We start from the raw sequence: 16,695 nt of genomic DNA, 5'->3' as shown, positions 1-16,695 counted from the left end.
TAACAGTTTCCATGAGAGGATCAGCACACCAGCACAGGTGCTTTCACTTATACCGAATTATTCGACTCCTGGCCTAGACATTGAGGTCTGGTGTAGCCGCACTGGATAAAATATATTACGAGGTGACACAGGTGCAACAAAGCTAACAGGGGAGTTGTCGTTCGGCTGTGGTTTTTCCCCACACCATCATGAGTTCAGAGAAAGTATCATCAGCTTAAAGGGAAAAGCATTAAGGTAATAAACTTGATATGATGTGTGGTTTAGAGAGGAACTACCACATACAGCACAGTTAGGTCCAGAAGTATTTAGACAGTCTTTTTACAACATTGCCTGAAAAACATTCCATGCTTATACATCCATGACACTGTCGAGCACCTTCGTTTTCCTCGTCATGAATATATATACTGTATATATACAGTATATATATATATAATCTAAAATTGTTGCTATCTTTGATCCTTTTTATTTGAATTCCACATGGTCAGTCTAGTCCCATACTTTCATTGACAACCACACACCTTGACATTTTCGAAAGGCCACGTAAAGGTGAGATGGTTTCTGCACCAAGCTGCGTGTCATACGATGTTATGTGCATCTGTCTCCAACAGTTTATTCTGTGCCATATTATCAGGGTACTAAGCGGTCATGAAGTCTGTCACTGAGGCCCCCACAACCAAAACTATTGTAATAGCTGACATTTCCAGAGGGAGGAACTCGCAGAGTTCATCAGGGACAATGCAGATGGTCTTTTTACTCCTGTCGACCTTGTGGCCTTGGGTGCATTCATTTTTTTTATATAAGCTAACAACAGTTTTAAATAAGTCCCAGAGGTCTATTAGCCAAAATGTAGCCTTGAATTTAGACAGTTTAAAAGTACTTTTAGTAATCCCTACTGGGAACACACTGTTTTGTATGTCTGCAGCTTTAATGCTAATGAGCTGTGTTTGTCTGTGCCTGTCTCTGACAGAGTGTGTTTCCAAGGAAGCGCTATTGTTTTTTTGTTTTTTTTTTTTCAATTTTATGTGTGTGCTGCTTTTAACAGGGTCTATGTACAGTGTCCTTGGACTCCTTGAAAGACGCTTACAAATAAAATGCATGATTATTATTATTATTGTGCACTAAATTATGCACTTTTTCCATATACACTGTAACTCTGCACTAGTCCAACATCATATACTGTACAGTAATCCCTTGTTTATCGTGGTTTGTTGGTTCCAGGGGAGCTGAGTGGCAGGCGGACACATCAAGGGTTTAGAGTAGGGTTGGGTTACTGCAGCAACAGTAGCCAGTGTTTTCATGAGGGATTTGTATTAAGGATTATTGTGCCTGCTTTGAGATCATTCAAACCTGCAATAAAAGTTGTTCCGGCGATCGGGTTTGGTGATTGTGTCTCTCCGAACATTACCATAACATCACTGACACCTAGTGACGAGTGTAGAATACTACGTCAACGTCTTTGCTTCATTTGAATGCTTTATATTTGTATTTCAGTTTATTTAGCCATTTGTATGCTTGAAAATGCTTAATTTAGACACAAAAATATATAACATTAGCTTAAATACACATATGTTTTGATTAAAGGGATAGTTCGGATAGTTGTATGACATCCCCACCAGCAGTGTAGTCCAGCAACAGCGACAGACCCCCCGCTTGGTTTCCTAAGTCCAGTTTTGGTCGGATTTTGGTGCTGAAGAACGCAGTTTCGCTTAGTTGCTGGGGACATTTAAGTAAAGAGCTTGGTTTCTCAAAACAATATGCATTCGAAAGAGTAATTTGTCTCCCGCCGTATTCCTGCGCACTGTTGCCTGTGCATTCATGTGTGTGTGATGAACACACTCGCGGTAATGCCACTCTTCTGACCAGAACTGGACTTAGGAGACCAAGTGGGGGGTAAATCTCTGTTGCTGGACTACACTGCTGATGGGGATGTCAGAAAATCCAAATGAATGTATTTTAGTTCATTCAGCTATTTTTGTTTAAAATGCTTAATTTAGGGAAAAAATGGCTTCAATAGGCACATTATTTGACTAATAATAGGCCATATTAACCACGAAACAGCATGATTTGTTTATTAATATATTTTAGAGTGAAGAGTGAGATTTGAACCGCAAAGTGGCGAGGTATGTTGTATGCATCACATACAACAACATAACATTAAGGAGGAGGACACAAATGTTAGCAACATTAGCATAGTTATGTGAACTACAGTGCTAGCATTACACTCATATTTTAATAGCAACATAATTCTAGGTTAGCCTAATCGCTGAAGAAAAACAAAATTACCAAACTTATGTAGCTGAAGGACGGATAGTCGGCAGAGATCCAGGTTTTATTTTAAGATGTGTAGTGAAGCCTGTTTTTCAATTCATAGCGTCATAAAACCCTTCAACTTGAAAAGCAACCATTTCGGTCACTCTTTTCTCAAAAGTGAGGGAGTTAGTATGTTTTTCTCACGTTTTAATAATATACTTTAATAATAAACCTCTTCTTTCCTGTTATTTCAGGTTCACTCTCTATGCAGTGGATAGCCGGGGCAGTCACTCAGAATCCAGCTACGTCTCCGTACGGACGTCCTGCCCGATGGTGGATGACAGCCGAGCTGAAGGTACAGTACATCTATCACTTCTCATTATATAATTGTTGCCGTCTTGTATTTCCACTGTTTCCACTGTTTTGCTGTTAAGGCAAAAAAAAAAGTGAAAAACGATTCTGATGATACAATCGAGTCATTTTCCAATTACAGTTTCTCAAATGTGGTGCGGTTTTGTTTTTCTTCATTCTATAATTTATGTTAATAAATCAGTTGATTTTGGTCTGCTGCTTTGGAGAAAGCACATCTGAAGGACATAAACTAACTAACTTGTTTTCCTGTCAATGCACTGACTTGTATGACCTTTGGCAACCATTTCATCCAAACAGCTTTTCAAAAATTCATCCAACCCAACCTGACCCAACGTAACCTCAAAATTGCAGAATTGTTGACAAATTTAGAAAAAAAAAAAACCGTTTGTTCAAGGCTGCATGTGTCTGTGAGTACACCACTCAGATGGAGAGTATATCTTCTCAAAGGACAATACAATAGAAATAGAATATAGAAACTAATGGACCTTTGGGTAGTCGGTGTACACCTTGTACAGCTGTATTGATTTACTGTTGACTGAAAAGGACTCAACACACAGCCAATATTGTCTATATAGCATCAGACACAGCACATTTTTTAACATTCTTTGCTAACCCCAAACAAACCCAAAATCGAACCCTGACCCAAACCGAAGCTATAACCCTAAACCCTCATCCTAATTCCAACCCTGACCCTTACCCCTTACCAAGAACCAAACACACATCTTGGAGGCGTGTTTGAATTCTTTGTTTTCAAACTGCCCAACCTCCCAAGGGAAGGGATTACGCTCTGCTTCGCTATGTCGCACTACATATTGGAATTCATATTTCTCTCAATGAACCACGGCTCCCCAGTACCCAGCAGCACTCATGCGGCCCCAGACCATGACACCACCAGGCAAGACACAATTATCTTGCTACCCCCTTTGTTGCCAGCTATTTAAAAAAGAATGGCACTTTCAGAGGAGAGTAAATCTACTGTACATCTCTAAAGCATGTCCGAGTTTCATTTCTATAGTATTGTCGAAGGGTGTCACGAGACAGGGCAGCCCGAAGTCTATCAGACTGTGAGCTATGGCATCGCTACTGTGAATGATAATACATGTAATATGGAAGTGGCAGTGTGCGAGGCAAGATTGGAACCGCCAACTTACCTCCGTGTTCCCAGAGCCACTAGTCACTAAGCGGGTGCTTAGTGACTAGTGGCGAGTTCAACAGCTGTGGTGGTGTTCATGTTCAAGCAGAAGCTGTAGGGATTCTACATCAGATCAAAACACAATTGCTACATAAGACTTTAAAACATGTGATTATTAGCTTCTATTTTGCAAATGCACTACTTTCTGTTTTGGCACTCTCAGCATCATGGGAACTGTGGTTATTTTAGCGTAAATATATAACTAACCTACTGCAATCTGTTTTACATAACTACACATCAACATGAATCCTTCGTAGCAGCAGCTAAAACTACTGTCATTATATTAACTTTTAAAATTCTTTTAGTTTAGTTTTAGGTTTTGTTTCAATTTGTGGAAAGAAGTCAACAGCTGCGGCGGTGTTAATGTCGAGGCAGTAGCTGTAGTAATTCTGCATTTGATCAAACTTACTTAAGGTTTGTCAGATCAAAACACGATCGCTGCATAAGACTTCAAAACATGTGATGTTAGCGTCTATTTAAAAAATGCACGACTCTCTGTTTCAGCACTGTAAGCATCAAGGGTACTATAGTTCTTTTAGTGTAACCATAAAACTAATGTACTGCAATCCGCAATCTGTTTTTACATAAGTACACATCAACATAAATGATTAGTAGTAGCAGCTACAACTGCCGTCATTATTTTAACTTTTAAAACTGTAGGCAAGGCAAGGCACAATTCATATACAAGCTAATTCAAAGTGCTTTACAGAAAAGAAGGGTAAAATCACGTCATAAAATCATTCCATCCATCCATCCATAAAAACATAATTACATAATATTCCATAAATCGTGTTTAGTCCTGACTCTGGGAACCCGCCACTCCTTGTGCTTCTCTGCATTAGTTTAGTTTTAATTTTTGTTTCAATTTGTGGAAACAAGTTTAACAGCATCATGCTTGGGTCATGCATGCAAAGTTATAAAGTTATGAAACATTTCAAAGTGGCCCTGCATTGTTTCGACAGTTAAATAAAAGTCCGTTTGTCCAGTCCTATATATTTTCATTGTAGTTTTCTTAAAAATCATGTTAAAATACCGACTTGTCTCGTTCTTGTAAACCCAATAATTGTGAGCTGGATGTGTCGTGACACACCTAGTATTGTCCCTTGAGAAAATGTAGTAAAATGCCTCCTGAAATATGAGGGGATCTCCTCACATTAAACCCCCTCTTTGTTTCCCTTCCTTCTGAAGAAATAGCAGACAAAGTGTACAACTTGTACAACGGCTACACGAGTGGTAAGGAGCAACAGATGGCCTACAACACCTTGATGGAAATCCCTCCGCCTCTGCTCTACCGAGTCCAGCACCACTACAATTCCCTCTATGAGAAGTTTGGAGACTTCGTCTGGCGCAGCGAGGACGAGCTGGGCCCCAGGTGAGAGGATTTTTTGGACCAATTTATCATGGATTGGCACACTCAGAGAACACTTAAAATAGGGCCGGCTTAGACGTCTGAGTAATCTCACAGTTTTCTCGTCTAGACGTTTTTGTGACGTATTGTTTAGCATCCGTTACATTCATTCTGGGTTTTCTTACATAACAACTGTACTCACCCTGGTGCTGCCAGACCATGTAGCTACAGTATTTCCTCCGTTTAAATGCTTGGTTATGCCAAGAGAGTGTTGACTGCGAAGGTAAAAAACCAACCCAATGACTGAACCTTGTAGGAAGACCAAGAATTCTTACAGTTTACATACACTCATCATTGGAATAAAGTACAATAAAGTCAAATGTTTTTGTCATACCGCTATCACCCGTGACGTCAGGTCGACAACGCTTTCCGGCAACCAGACTCATCTAAACAGCAAAGCTCAGAAAGGGAAATATTCACAACAATAATAACAATCACTGATATTGTGCTGTGATGAGTACTTATTAACACATCGTACATTGTTACTACATACATGTACACAATCATTTTTCAACATGAACCGAATAAGCATATCGGTTATGGAAGTTTTGGATGTGTTGCCCCCGGTCTGAGTCGAAGAAAGATAGTCGGGACAGTTGATGGTAGAAGCAGTAACACACATTTAGTCCCAAACCTTCCGTTATCTCAGGCGCATTATCAAAACAACTGTCTTTGAAATGTGTCGAACACAATACTGTGCAATCTGACACAGCAAATGGCATCTTTTGGTCATGGTTTACTCCGTCTGCTGTCTTTGTAAGCCTTGCACGCAACGAGTGGGAATAATATCAAAACATATATGTAACAACAACAGAAAACCACCCAAAAATGCACGACAACAATATGAAAACACTCGATTTCCATGTGTAGTTCTAAGAGGGAAGGTTCTCCAAGTGATGTCACTTCCTCCTTGTCCTCCAGTCTCCGAGAGGATTGTTTTTCAATGCCGAAAAATGTGAAAAACATTCAACTCAGGAAATATGCCAAAAGTTCAAAGTTATTTTGCACGACAAAAATAACACAATTATAAAAAGTACTTTAAATTAGGGGTGCATGATAATTATGGGACCGACAATTATGGGACGGATATGAGGAATTGACATCATACCAATAAATCCAAACATTAAAAATAGCATTGATAACCGGTAATAAAATAAAATAAAAATTTTTCCAATGAGGCAAGATTACCCGTACTGTGGTGTGTGTTACTGGGCTAAGGTGAGCAAACCAAGCGCTTTCTTTCTGCGACGAGCTGCACACCTCCCCTGAGCTCACTTGTAAACAATCATGGTGTCGATCGTGTGGGATTTGCCTCCTGAAATGCCAGCATTGCTACAACGGTGTTTGGAAAGCTTACGAAGACACTAGCGCTGATAAAGAAACGGCCACGAAGCTAGCCACACACGAAGATGCCGGCTTTTGTCGGCTAGTAAACCACTTACAGCCACGGTTTGTACTTCCGAGCCGCCACTATCTGTATATTAGATGTATGTTTGCCGGCAAAACACGACATGATCGTCACATTCCTGCATACACCAATAGATAGAAATAAGCTTGCTAGGCCTGACAGCGCAGTGGCGCAATAAAGGACTATACAGTTTTGTTTGTTTGGAAAAAAATAAACGTTCATTTCTAGAAACACAGCTGTTCTCCATTTTTGTTACTTTTATATTTAGTTTAATAGAAGTGATGTCATATTTGGTTAAGACAAATCTACAGGTACAAGTTGTCTAATCCACCTTTCTTACTTCCACGTGTGCACAAATTACAGTTAAATCTAAATTTAAAAAATAAAAGCTGTAAATAAGTTATCGGTTATTGTATCGGTATTGGTCTTGAGAAGCAGAAAGTTGTCGGTATCGGGGTGAGTTTGAAAAAAATATATATATTGTGCATCCCTTCTTTAAATGTCTCTTAGAAAGTTGCCCATTGTTGAAGATATCAGCCGATCCAATGAGAGTCAACCACATTATTTTATGATGCCAAAGACAAGCTACCAGCTTCAGTCAATCGTGATTCCTAAATAGATGTTCACAGGACATGCTCTTGTCACGATTTAGGCAACTGTTTGTATATGTTTGAGCTTGTGTGGATGCTTCTGACCCTGTGTAAATTAGAGACAATCCATCATTAATTCAAAATTATGCACCAAATTCTTGTTTCTTGTACATTTTAATAATTTAATTGAACCATTCCTTTTCCATGATGGAATGATAATACAACGTACATCTTCAATTATCTTGAGTGTCCTCTTATATGTACAGGGTCAAAGTTACACATAGAGCTTCAAATACATACATACACCCCAACTAATACTTAAATATCCCTGAGCAAGTTTCACGTTGTTAAAAATTATGGCGTGACTAACTGGTTTCCAGAAACGGGAAAGCTCATGGATTACGATTTCAAATGGTACAACTCCGTTACCGGTACCGGTATGAAATGCGGCACGTTATTATGCACTGATATTTGTTATCAGAGATGTGACACTCACAAACAAGTCGAGTCTTTTCCAGTGAACGACAAGAACCAATTCGCAGATGTAAGTATTCACTCCCGATCAAACTTTTAAGATGAGTTGAAAAATTGCAAGAATTTACATTTTTCACTGTTGGATCTTAAGTAGGCTTTAGTAGAGCTTCAAAATGCCAAAAGAAGACAAGGGAGTGAGACAGAAACATCTTTGACGAAGCAATTTATTGCAAACAACCATTAAAGTGAAACAGCTGATCAAAAGTTTAGGACCACAGCCTTTAAAAGCCATAATCTTGGCAAAAATGTGGATTCCGTCTCATTTTCTGTCATGTGAATACATGACAGAAAATGAGACTATCAGATCTCTTGATGGCAAAGGAAAAGGCGCTTTCTCTCTTTGAGGACGGTCTAATTGTTGAGCTGCATAAGCAAGGCCCCTAGCAAGCGCGCCGTTGCTGCCGAGGTTGGACGCAGGAAGACAGTCATTTGAAACTTCTTCAAAGATCCTGAGCGTTTTGGAATGAAAAAGTCAAGCGGTAGACCCAAAAAAATGTCTGCCTGAGCCGGAGGATCCGATTGGCTGCTCGTCAAGACACAGGATGATCCTCTGTTAATCCAAAATAAACGTTTTCCAAAATGACATTTATATTTTGTTGTTCCCTTGGACCACTTTTATTCACTACACGTTTCTATCTATCTATCTATCTATCTATCTATCTATCTATCACTATTGGTATGTCATATAAATAGCCACGCATTCTTTGTTATTATTTACAGAGCTGTGGATGAGCTTCTGGAGCTTATCTGCACATCCATGGCCAGACTGTTTGTGTTTCAAAAATTTCAAAAGATCTTTTCAGCGTGAGACATCCATCCATCCATCTTCTATGCCGCTTATCCTCACTCGGGTCGTGGGTGCATGCTGGAGCCTATCCCAGCTGACTTTGGTCGAGAGGCGGGGTACACCCTGGACTGATCGCCAGCCAATCGCAGGGCACATATAGACAAACAACCATTCACACTCACATTCATACCTATGGACAATTTAGAGTCGCCAGTGAACCTAACATGCATGTTTTTGGAATGTGGGAGGAAACCGGAGTACCCGGAGAAACCCCACGCATGCACGGGGAGAACATGCAAACTCCACAAAGAGATCCACAGGGGAGATTCAAACCCAGATCTTGCCGATCTCCTGACTGTGTGGCCAATATGCTAACCACCAGGCCACCGTGCAGAGCGTGAGACATATTGTCTCTTAATGCAAGAACGTCATCTTTATTTACATTTGGACCTTTTTAACGTCATTGTCATCCACAACTGTTGAACTGCTGCCTCAACGCTTTCCATGTCCGAAACAGTTCCTGCTCTTTTTAATGACGTCTTGCTCAGCAGAAGTGTGTTGTCAGCTTCAACCACACCTCCGTTTCTATATGGTTTGTTTCTACTATTTTAGCTGGTAGATTCACTCGTCCATTTGACGAGACTGTGTTTCCTTTTCCAGATTTAAATGATCTGCAACTTGGAGTCTGTCTGGAGTAGCTTCATCCCTTGATTTTGGCTGAGAGTATTCAAGTAGTTCTTCAGCCATTTCCCCCCACAAACTGTGTGAGTACAGGCAGTATCAATAATAGCTGACCCAAGGGATCTCTGAATCAGACTTTGAGGCTTTTGTCAACAGTGGGATCTTATCGTCTTCCACATTGTCTTCAGTTAACTTTACTGGTTAATTCTGCTTGTACAGTCTTTTGCCCAATGATAAGTGCTCTGACAACTTGATGTCTTATCGAACTTGTCCAGTGGATTAGTCCCCGCAATTGGTACCCTTTGCTGGCTACTCTGTGATGTCATGCTACTCTGTGATGTCATGCTACGTGTGCCTCTTACTTGTGCTCTTTGCTGTGCGTGGAATGCCACATTCTGGCTCACTTGTTTTCAACTTGCTGCAACTGCAAGTCCTTTTCAGCTCCGTGCACGCGGTTAATGCTAGCTGTCTATTTTTTTTCCTCCAGGAAAATAGAAATAGAAAAAAATGTAACCTTAACAGTCCTGATGTCTTCCAACGTTACTTGCATGACAAGGAGATCCCACCTGAGATGTTTTCCACACGGCACAGTGGAGCGGGCGCCATCGTGACGTGGGGTGCTTATTCCTTCCATGAAACAATGGAGCTTGAGATTGTGCAGAGGCGTCAAACGGCAACTGGCTATGGGGAGATGTTGTATGGGGCATCCCTCAAGACCGAAGGCCCTCGTCTGCGTCGTAATGATTGGGTTTTTCAACAGGACTAAAGTGCAGCTTATACTGCCCGCCTGACAAAGGCCTAAGTGGAAGGGAATAACCTCACTCTTTTGGACCATCCTGCGTGATTCCCTGATCTAAAGCCAAGAACATTTGGTCTTAAACTTTTGATTTGACTGATTTAACGCTTTTTCGCAATAAATTGCTTCCTCAAAACATGTTTTGTCTCACTCCCACTTCCTCTTTTTGCATTTTGAAGCTCTACTTAGAACCTCCAACAGTGCAAAATGCCGTAAAATTGTGATCAGGAGTGTAGAAGATATTACAACAGGACGTTCTTATATGCAATTGGGAAAAGGTTCACTGCAACGACGTTGACGTAAAACACAAGAACATACATGTGAAGGACACATTATGTCCCAGTGCAAACTGTTTGTCTCCGTCCATTGAGAGTAGCTCTAATCTCATTAAATATCTCTCATTGGCACTGTAAGGCTCAATCTCAATTCTACCAGCCGCAGTTGGTCATGATCGTGATCTCGAACAAGGGTGACCAAACCTTTTCCACCGAGGGCTACATACCGAAAATCAAAGGATGCGGGGGCCACATTTTCCAAACCAACCCATGTAGATTGGCATCTCAGCTTTGTGTAACGTGTATTTTATGTATTGTATTGTATTTTGATTATTTAAGCATATCGTTAGTATGAACTTTCTCATGACGCTACCCTTTTTTGCTCGTTTTTCCATTTTTGCTGTGTTTATTTTATTTTTACAAATATTTCAACTTTATTCTGTCTCCATTTTTTATAATATTACGTCTTTATTCTTGGAATTGTTTGACTTTGTTATCCTAACATAATAACTTTTACCAAACCTCACTTTCCAAAAATTGTAACATTATTCTCACATTACTTTTTTCCTTTAACTTTTCAACTTTATGCAATTTTTTCTTGTGATATTATGACTTATTGATTGACTATTATTTCATCTTTATTCTTGTAAAATTACTGCTCTTTCTTTCAGTTTTTACTGTTTTTGTTTTAGTTTTCTTGTTTACAGTCATTCCTTGTTTATAGCGGTTCATTGATTCCAGGCCCGGGCGTGATAAATGAATTTCCGTGATATCGGATTCGATGTTAATAAATGGAGCCCCGTAGACGTGAAATAACACCCCAATAGCCACCTTTACGATCCTATTATTCATTGTTTACAACACATTGCTCAAGTCTTATGTTTCAGGGACTTGAGACGGCTGCTAGCTAGCAAACTACTGAGTTAGTGTGCTAACAAGTTAGCGAGCTAACCGGTTAGCCTTGAATTTATTCCTTCTAAACCTAAAAAGCCAAAAACGTACCACTAGAAGTTAGAATGCTTACTGTATTAGGATTTAGGCGACTGTATGCATAATTTTGAAATTAGCATAAATGAGTTCAATTAGTGCATCTAACTCCTAATAAGACATGAGCAACTTCTGGCTGCAACGGTATTTGCAGTCTCAGAAATCCATCTTGACAAGCTTCAACAACAACATCTGATGTGTTTATAAAATCCAAACTATTCAACACAAAAGTCTAATTTGTACTGATTGTGGTTATTTTGATCATTAGGAAAAGCTATTGGCCAATATTGGGATGGGGGTTGTTTTTGTGTACATGGATTTGTGTGTGGGCAGCGGTAAAGGGGGTCGTGGGTGGTTGCCTTTTGGATGAGCGTGCTTGGATTATTTACTGCCCCGTGTTGGCAGGCTTGAGCCTCATTGGGAGTAATTTACAAGCAGGCTCAATTGGTGGTGCCGTTTTTAAAGGCGAAAAGAATGGCCAAGTGTAAACGTAAGCACAATCAGCGCTCCTCCAGGCACCGACAATCCCAGGAGCTCCTGAATGTCCGTGTGTATTTATTTTACGACTCTATTTATAGCTGCATGGCTTTTTTTTCACTGCTCATTTTCTTAAATACACAAATGCAAAAATGTGTAGACCTGAATTTATTGGACTGCAACCTGAAAGTCACTTCTGAGGTTTTGTTTTTGTTGCTTCCACTGTGTGTTCAGCATCATAAATGTTTAATTTGTCTCCAGTTGACATGCTTGCAAGTCTCCCTTGATTATGTGTTTGCTATTGTGTTGTGTCAGACAGAAGAATTTAGGGGGAAATGAGAAAATGTTTCCCCCATTTTCAGCAAATAAGTGAAAAGGATGTCTGTACTCCTTTTTGCCTAACTAAAGACAGATGTTGATGCTCAGCAGACGCTGCTTTTCAAAACAAATGGAATTTTTCCCCCTTCTCTGTGTGTGTTTTCCTCATTTTAGAATCCCCACTAGCTTAACAACCTTGAATACAAACTCTACTGTAGGTGTATTCCGTTGTTTTTCTGCTTCACAAGCATCTTGGGTTGCGTTGTAAATAGCAGCGAACCCCCACCCCCCCGCCCCAAAATTGTCTGCTCAACAACACCGCTATCGGACAATTCAACACGCAGCTGCTTGTGATAGTTTTCGACCCAGACTGGCAGGCAGGCAGGACGCAATTCCTGCACTTCTGAGAGATCCATTTATGTGCAGACACAGAGGCAGTGGATGTGCAAATGCTGCCACAAGTGCTGCGTTTTCCTCATTTTTGTGCATCCCTTTGTTTTGCGACATTGAGTAACCTCGTGTTGACCTTCGTAATCGACGCGGCAACACAAAGGAATTGAAAAGGCGGCTTTCGTAAAAAGGCAATACTGGCAATGCTATTAATTAAAGTGAGAAATCAGCTGTCGGGCACGCATATTTGCCAAGAGGCTAGTACTTATCCTAGCCAACCAGCGAGTAATAGAGAATACCACTTTTATTTTGGAATATTTTGCAATATATGTGTATGTTTTTGTCATTGTAAATGTAATGGTACAAAAGGATAGTGTGACTGTAATTATTAAACATCTGATAATATTAAATCATTTAATGAAAATGATTGAAAAATGTTTGGAATGTTTTCGAAAAAAAAACCTACTATTTCAATTTAGTACATGAAATGAGTTAAAAATGTGAATTTTCAAGTATTCCAATGAGTGCTTCACTTGAAGCAATTATTTAACGTCTTTAAGCAACGTTTAACAAGAATATGAATTGAATGGGTGAAATATGGCAACAAAATAAACGTTTGACAATGATTGCGAAAACGCGTTTGTTTGCAGAATTTCGCAAAAACTGCAGCACAGATTTCCGTGAAACTTTGGAAATACAGTCGTCCCTCGTTTATCGCGGTTAATTGGTTCCAGCCCCAAACGCCATAGGTGAATTTCCCGAAGTAGGACTCAATATTAATAAATGGAATATGTTTGTAGTTAGAGCATACAAAACCTGCTAATGACCTTCTAAAAACGTTTTTTTTTTTTACATTACTAGAGCCCTGTAGACATTAAATAACAACCCCATAGTCACCTTTACACTGCTATTATTCATTGTTTACATTGACCAAGTCTTATGCTGCAGGGACTCGAGGCGGCCGCTGGATAGCAAGCTAGCGAGCTAACCAGTAAGCCTCGAATTTATTTCTTCTAAACTTAAGGTGACCAAAAAAATTACCACTTCCACACAGAATGGGAGGAGAACGTTTTTTCACTCTGTCATGTTGGAGCTTTATACTCCTATTACCTAATATGGAAGACATAATAAGCATTTACTTACCAGTTACTTTCTAGTATGAATTGTCCTTGTTGACCATTTTGTCATCTTCGCTTTCTGACAGAAAGGCCAACCTGATCCTCCGCAGGGTGGACAAGATCAGTCACTACTGCCGCTCCCTCCTGCGTAGCACCCACATCCAGAGCCGCACCGACACCATGGCGTACGTCTACTGCCGCAGCGACGAGGGTCGACCGTCGGGCGGGACGTGGCGCAGCTCACTGCACGAGGGACGCACCTCCTGCACGGAGAAGCTCATTTCTGTACAGCGCAACACGTACAGCAGCACTAAACTGCGATGAAACGCTAGAACGGGAGACGTGCTGCACGCCGGGACATCATTGACTGCAGCAGACGTCTCTGGTCGAACATGACGGACCGTATGTGTGACTTGCTTTTATTTGTAAGATCGCAGAAGAAAACATCAAGAACGCTTAAAACACGAGAACGTGTAAGATAGTCTTCAACCAAAAGGTAAAATAGTTGGTTTAAATACTTTGAATGTAACTTTGTGGTTCTTTTGTTGGTGCTTTTACCTGAAGTACCTAAAGAAAAAAGAGAAAAAAACATTTTTACAAGAAATGAAGCTGTGTTAAAGCCATGCACAACACTATTTGTGTTTAGGAATCTCTTGAAAAAAGAGTCCAGACTTCCTCCACTTCTCCAGATTTTGTCTTTGAAATTGTTGCGTCTTTCACGCAGAAATTTAAGCAAGGTTTGAAGGAATTGGAGAGAAAAAAAAAGGGAAATTCTGCAAACTAGCAAACAGTACGGGACACATAACGTTGGCGGTGGTACATTATTTCTTCGGAAACTAGGATTGTCGTTTCTGCTCTCGTTGATGTGGTTGCAGGGGGCACATTAAAGGTTTTGGACTTCATGTAGCTTTCATAAACATAGTTTCCAGGTAAAAGATACACCCCCTCTTTGGGTTCATATGGCTAATGCACATGCGCGATGTACGTGTCATAGCATTTATCATAAAAGTCCTTTTGGCAGTTATTCGTGATAACCGTCAACTTTCATAATAGAAATAAACGGGAAATATAAACCTGGAAATAAACCACAAAAAAGGGAAGCTGTGATAATGCAGTGGCGGCCGTGGATTTTCAACCATTTAGGGTTTCAATTTGCAAAAAATAGGATTCTCCAGTTGAGATGGCGGACATGAGAGCTTTTGGATTTTATGCAGCAATCATAAAGATGTGCTTTCCAGGGTGTTTGTGTTCATGTAGAAAATGGTTGTTTTTACCGCTGCAAAAGGCTTTTAGGTCCATTTTTATGGTTGGGAATGTGACAAACAAAATACAGCAAGGAGATGATTCATGAATTGAAATCATCCCCACAAAGGAATTTTTTGTTCATTGATTTGTTTGCGTCAATGTTTAATGTTGATTGTCGTCAGCAGTGACCGCACAGTCACCGCAGCTGAGCCTCTTCGCAAGAGAATTTAGTAGGATTTTGTACAAAAATGCATTGTAATTAGTAGAAAAGCAGATTTACTAGAATTGCATTCAGTCATGTGATGAGTTATGTATTTATTTTTTGACATTTTTTTTTATTTTATTTGTTTTACAGTGATTTTAGAAGTTTACTTTTTTTTTTTTTTTTTTACAAAACTGTACTTTAGTGTTTCGTTGATTCTTTTCAAAAGATAAATGTCTAAATAATAAACGTAATGTAACGCCTCACTACTCTTTGTACGCTTTTCTACTAAATTCTCATGAGAGCACATTTGCGTCCTTTCGGGCTCCTTTTTTTTAAATGTGTCCGACGTTGTCTCCAAGGCCAGGACGATTGTTTTCATGAGGTTTGACGATGCCTTTTTTTCCACTATTTTCATCTCATGTTATATAAATTGTAATAATAAATGATACTGTACATTGTATACATGTAAAAAAAATGTATTATGTGGATTTGATTGTAATTTTTTTCTGAAGAATGTGAAATATTAAAAAATGTAGATACATGCTACCGATACTGAACCATGTGATCAATTCGGTTTTCAAAACAAAGAAATAAACACAAGAAAGTAATACAAGTAACAGACGGACAAATGTCATATCTCGCGGAACATTTGTCACGAAATGAATGCAATGGCTCCTCCCACCGGTTATTAATGATAACCACCGCCTCTCGTAATGATTGGGAGAATTCCAAATACGTCACACAAAGTGCTACAGAAATGGAAATGCTAGCTGTCATTCATTAGAATTGAGAACCCCCTTTAACATGACCACTGATCCCCAAAGAACCACTTCCTCATGAAACTCACTTCAACCAAAGCGACACGTCGTAACGCAACAGCGCCCCTTTCCGCTTGTGGCCCCGTTTGAAACTTTAGCGGCCCAATCCTCCCTCCTTGTTCAGCGTTTTTCTGCTCCTGGTATCAGAAGAAAGTGAAGAAGTGCTTGTTGATACTTCGCCTCCAAAGTGCTAACACATGTTGGAACACCCACATCCAAAACCGATTGCATTGACGACTTCAAAATCAATGAGCTGCAGCACATATTTCTCTGGTGACAGCGAGGATAACTGAAATTTGCAATTCTAATGTGAAACCGTCCATCATATTGCGTTGCCAATGCTTTGTGTATTTGTGGTGTGTTTTGCTGCCGTAGGCATAAAAGATTGTTTTTGACAAATGACGTGCTAATTACTGTCGCATTCTATGTGCTATTTACTCTGCCTTCCGTCACAACGACGTTGTCATGCCTCGCTTTAACTACATGCGTCCACGTTTGACCGCGAGTGACTCTCACGCAAGGAAACCCTAATCGAAACCCTGACTCTAACAGGAAATCCTGATTTGCTAATGGAACCCTCATTTGAAACCCCAAACCCAATTGGAAACCCCACTTTGAAGCTTTTTACCGCCCTGGTCTGAACTTCAGGTGTTATGAACTTCACTTTGTGGTTGCGTAGCTCCTGATCCAAATAAGAACAATCCATCCATCCATCTTCTATGCCGCTTATCCTCACTAGGGCCGCGGGGGCATGCTGGAGCCTATCCCAGCTGACTCCGGGCGAGAGGCGGGGTACAACCCGGACTGGTCGCCAGCCAATCGCAGGGCACATGTAGACAAACAA

General features: G+C 40.2%; 1 protein-coding gene across 4 annotated transcripts in view; it reads left to right on the top strand.

Annotated features, from left to right (window-relative positions):
• Positions 1-16,695, top strand: part of LOC129169966 (astrotactin-2-like) — a 286,350-nt gene that overhangs the window by 249,133 nt on the left and 20,522 nt on the right. For 2 of the 4 annotated variants that reach the window (XM_054756997.1, XM_054756996.1), the window contains exons 21-23: positions 2,505-2,605; positions 5,003-5,186; positions 13,670-15,216. In XM_054756997.1, the coding sequence (XP_054612972.1) occupies positions 2,505-2,605; positions 5,003-5,186; positions 13,670-13,907 (523 nt within the window). In that variant the 3' untranslated portion in view covers positions 13,908-15,216. Of the gene's footprint in view, positions 1-2,504; positions 2,606-5,002; positions 5,187-13,669; positions 15,217-16,695 lie in introns of those variants that run through there. The other 2 variants (XM_054756999.1, XM_054756998.1) reach the window with 2 other exon arrangements.

The sequence above is a fragment of the Dunckerocampus dactyliophorus genome, chromosome 17 (assembly GCF_027744805.1).
Source record: "Dunckerocampus dactyliophorus isolate RoL2022-P2 chromosome 17, RoL_Ddac_1.1, whole genome shotgun sequence".
Classification (NCBI taxonomy): Eukaryota; Metazoa; Chordata; class Actinopteri; order Syngnathiformes; family Syngnathidae; genus Dunckerocampus; species Dunckerocampus dactyliophorus.
The sequence above is the reverse complement of the archived record's forward strand: the minus strand, read 5'-3'. Positions and strand labels throughout refer to the sequence as shown.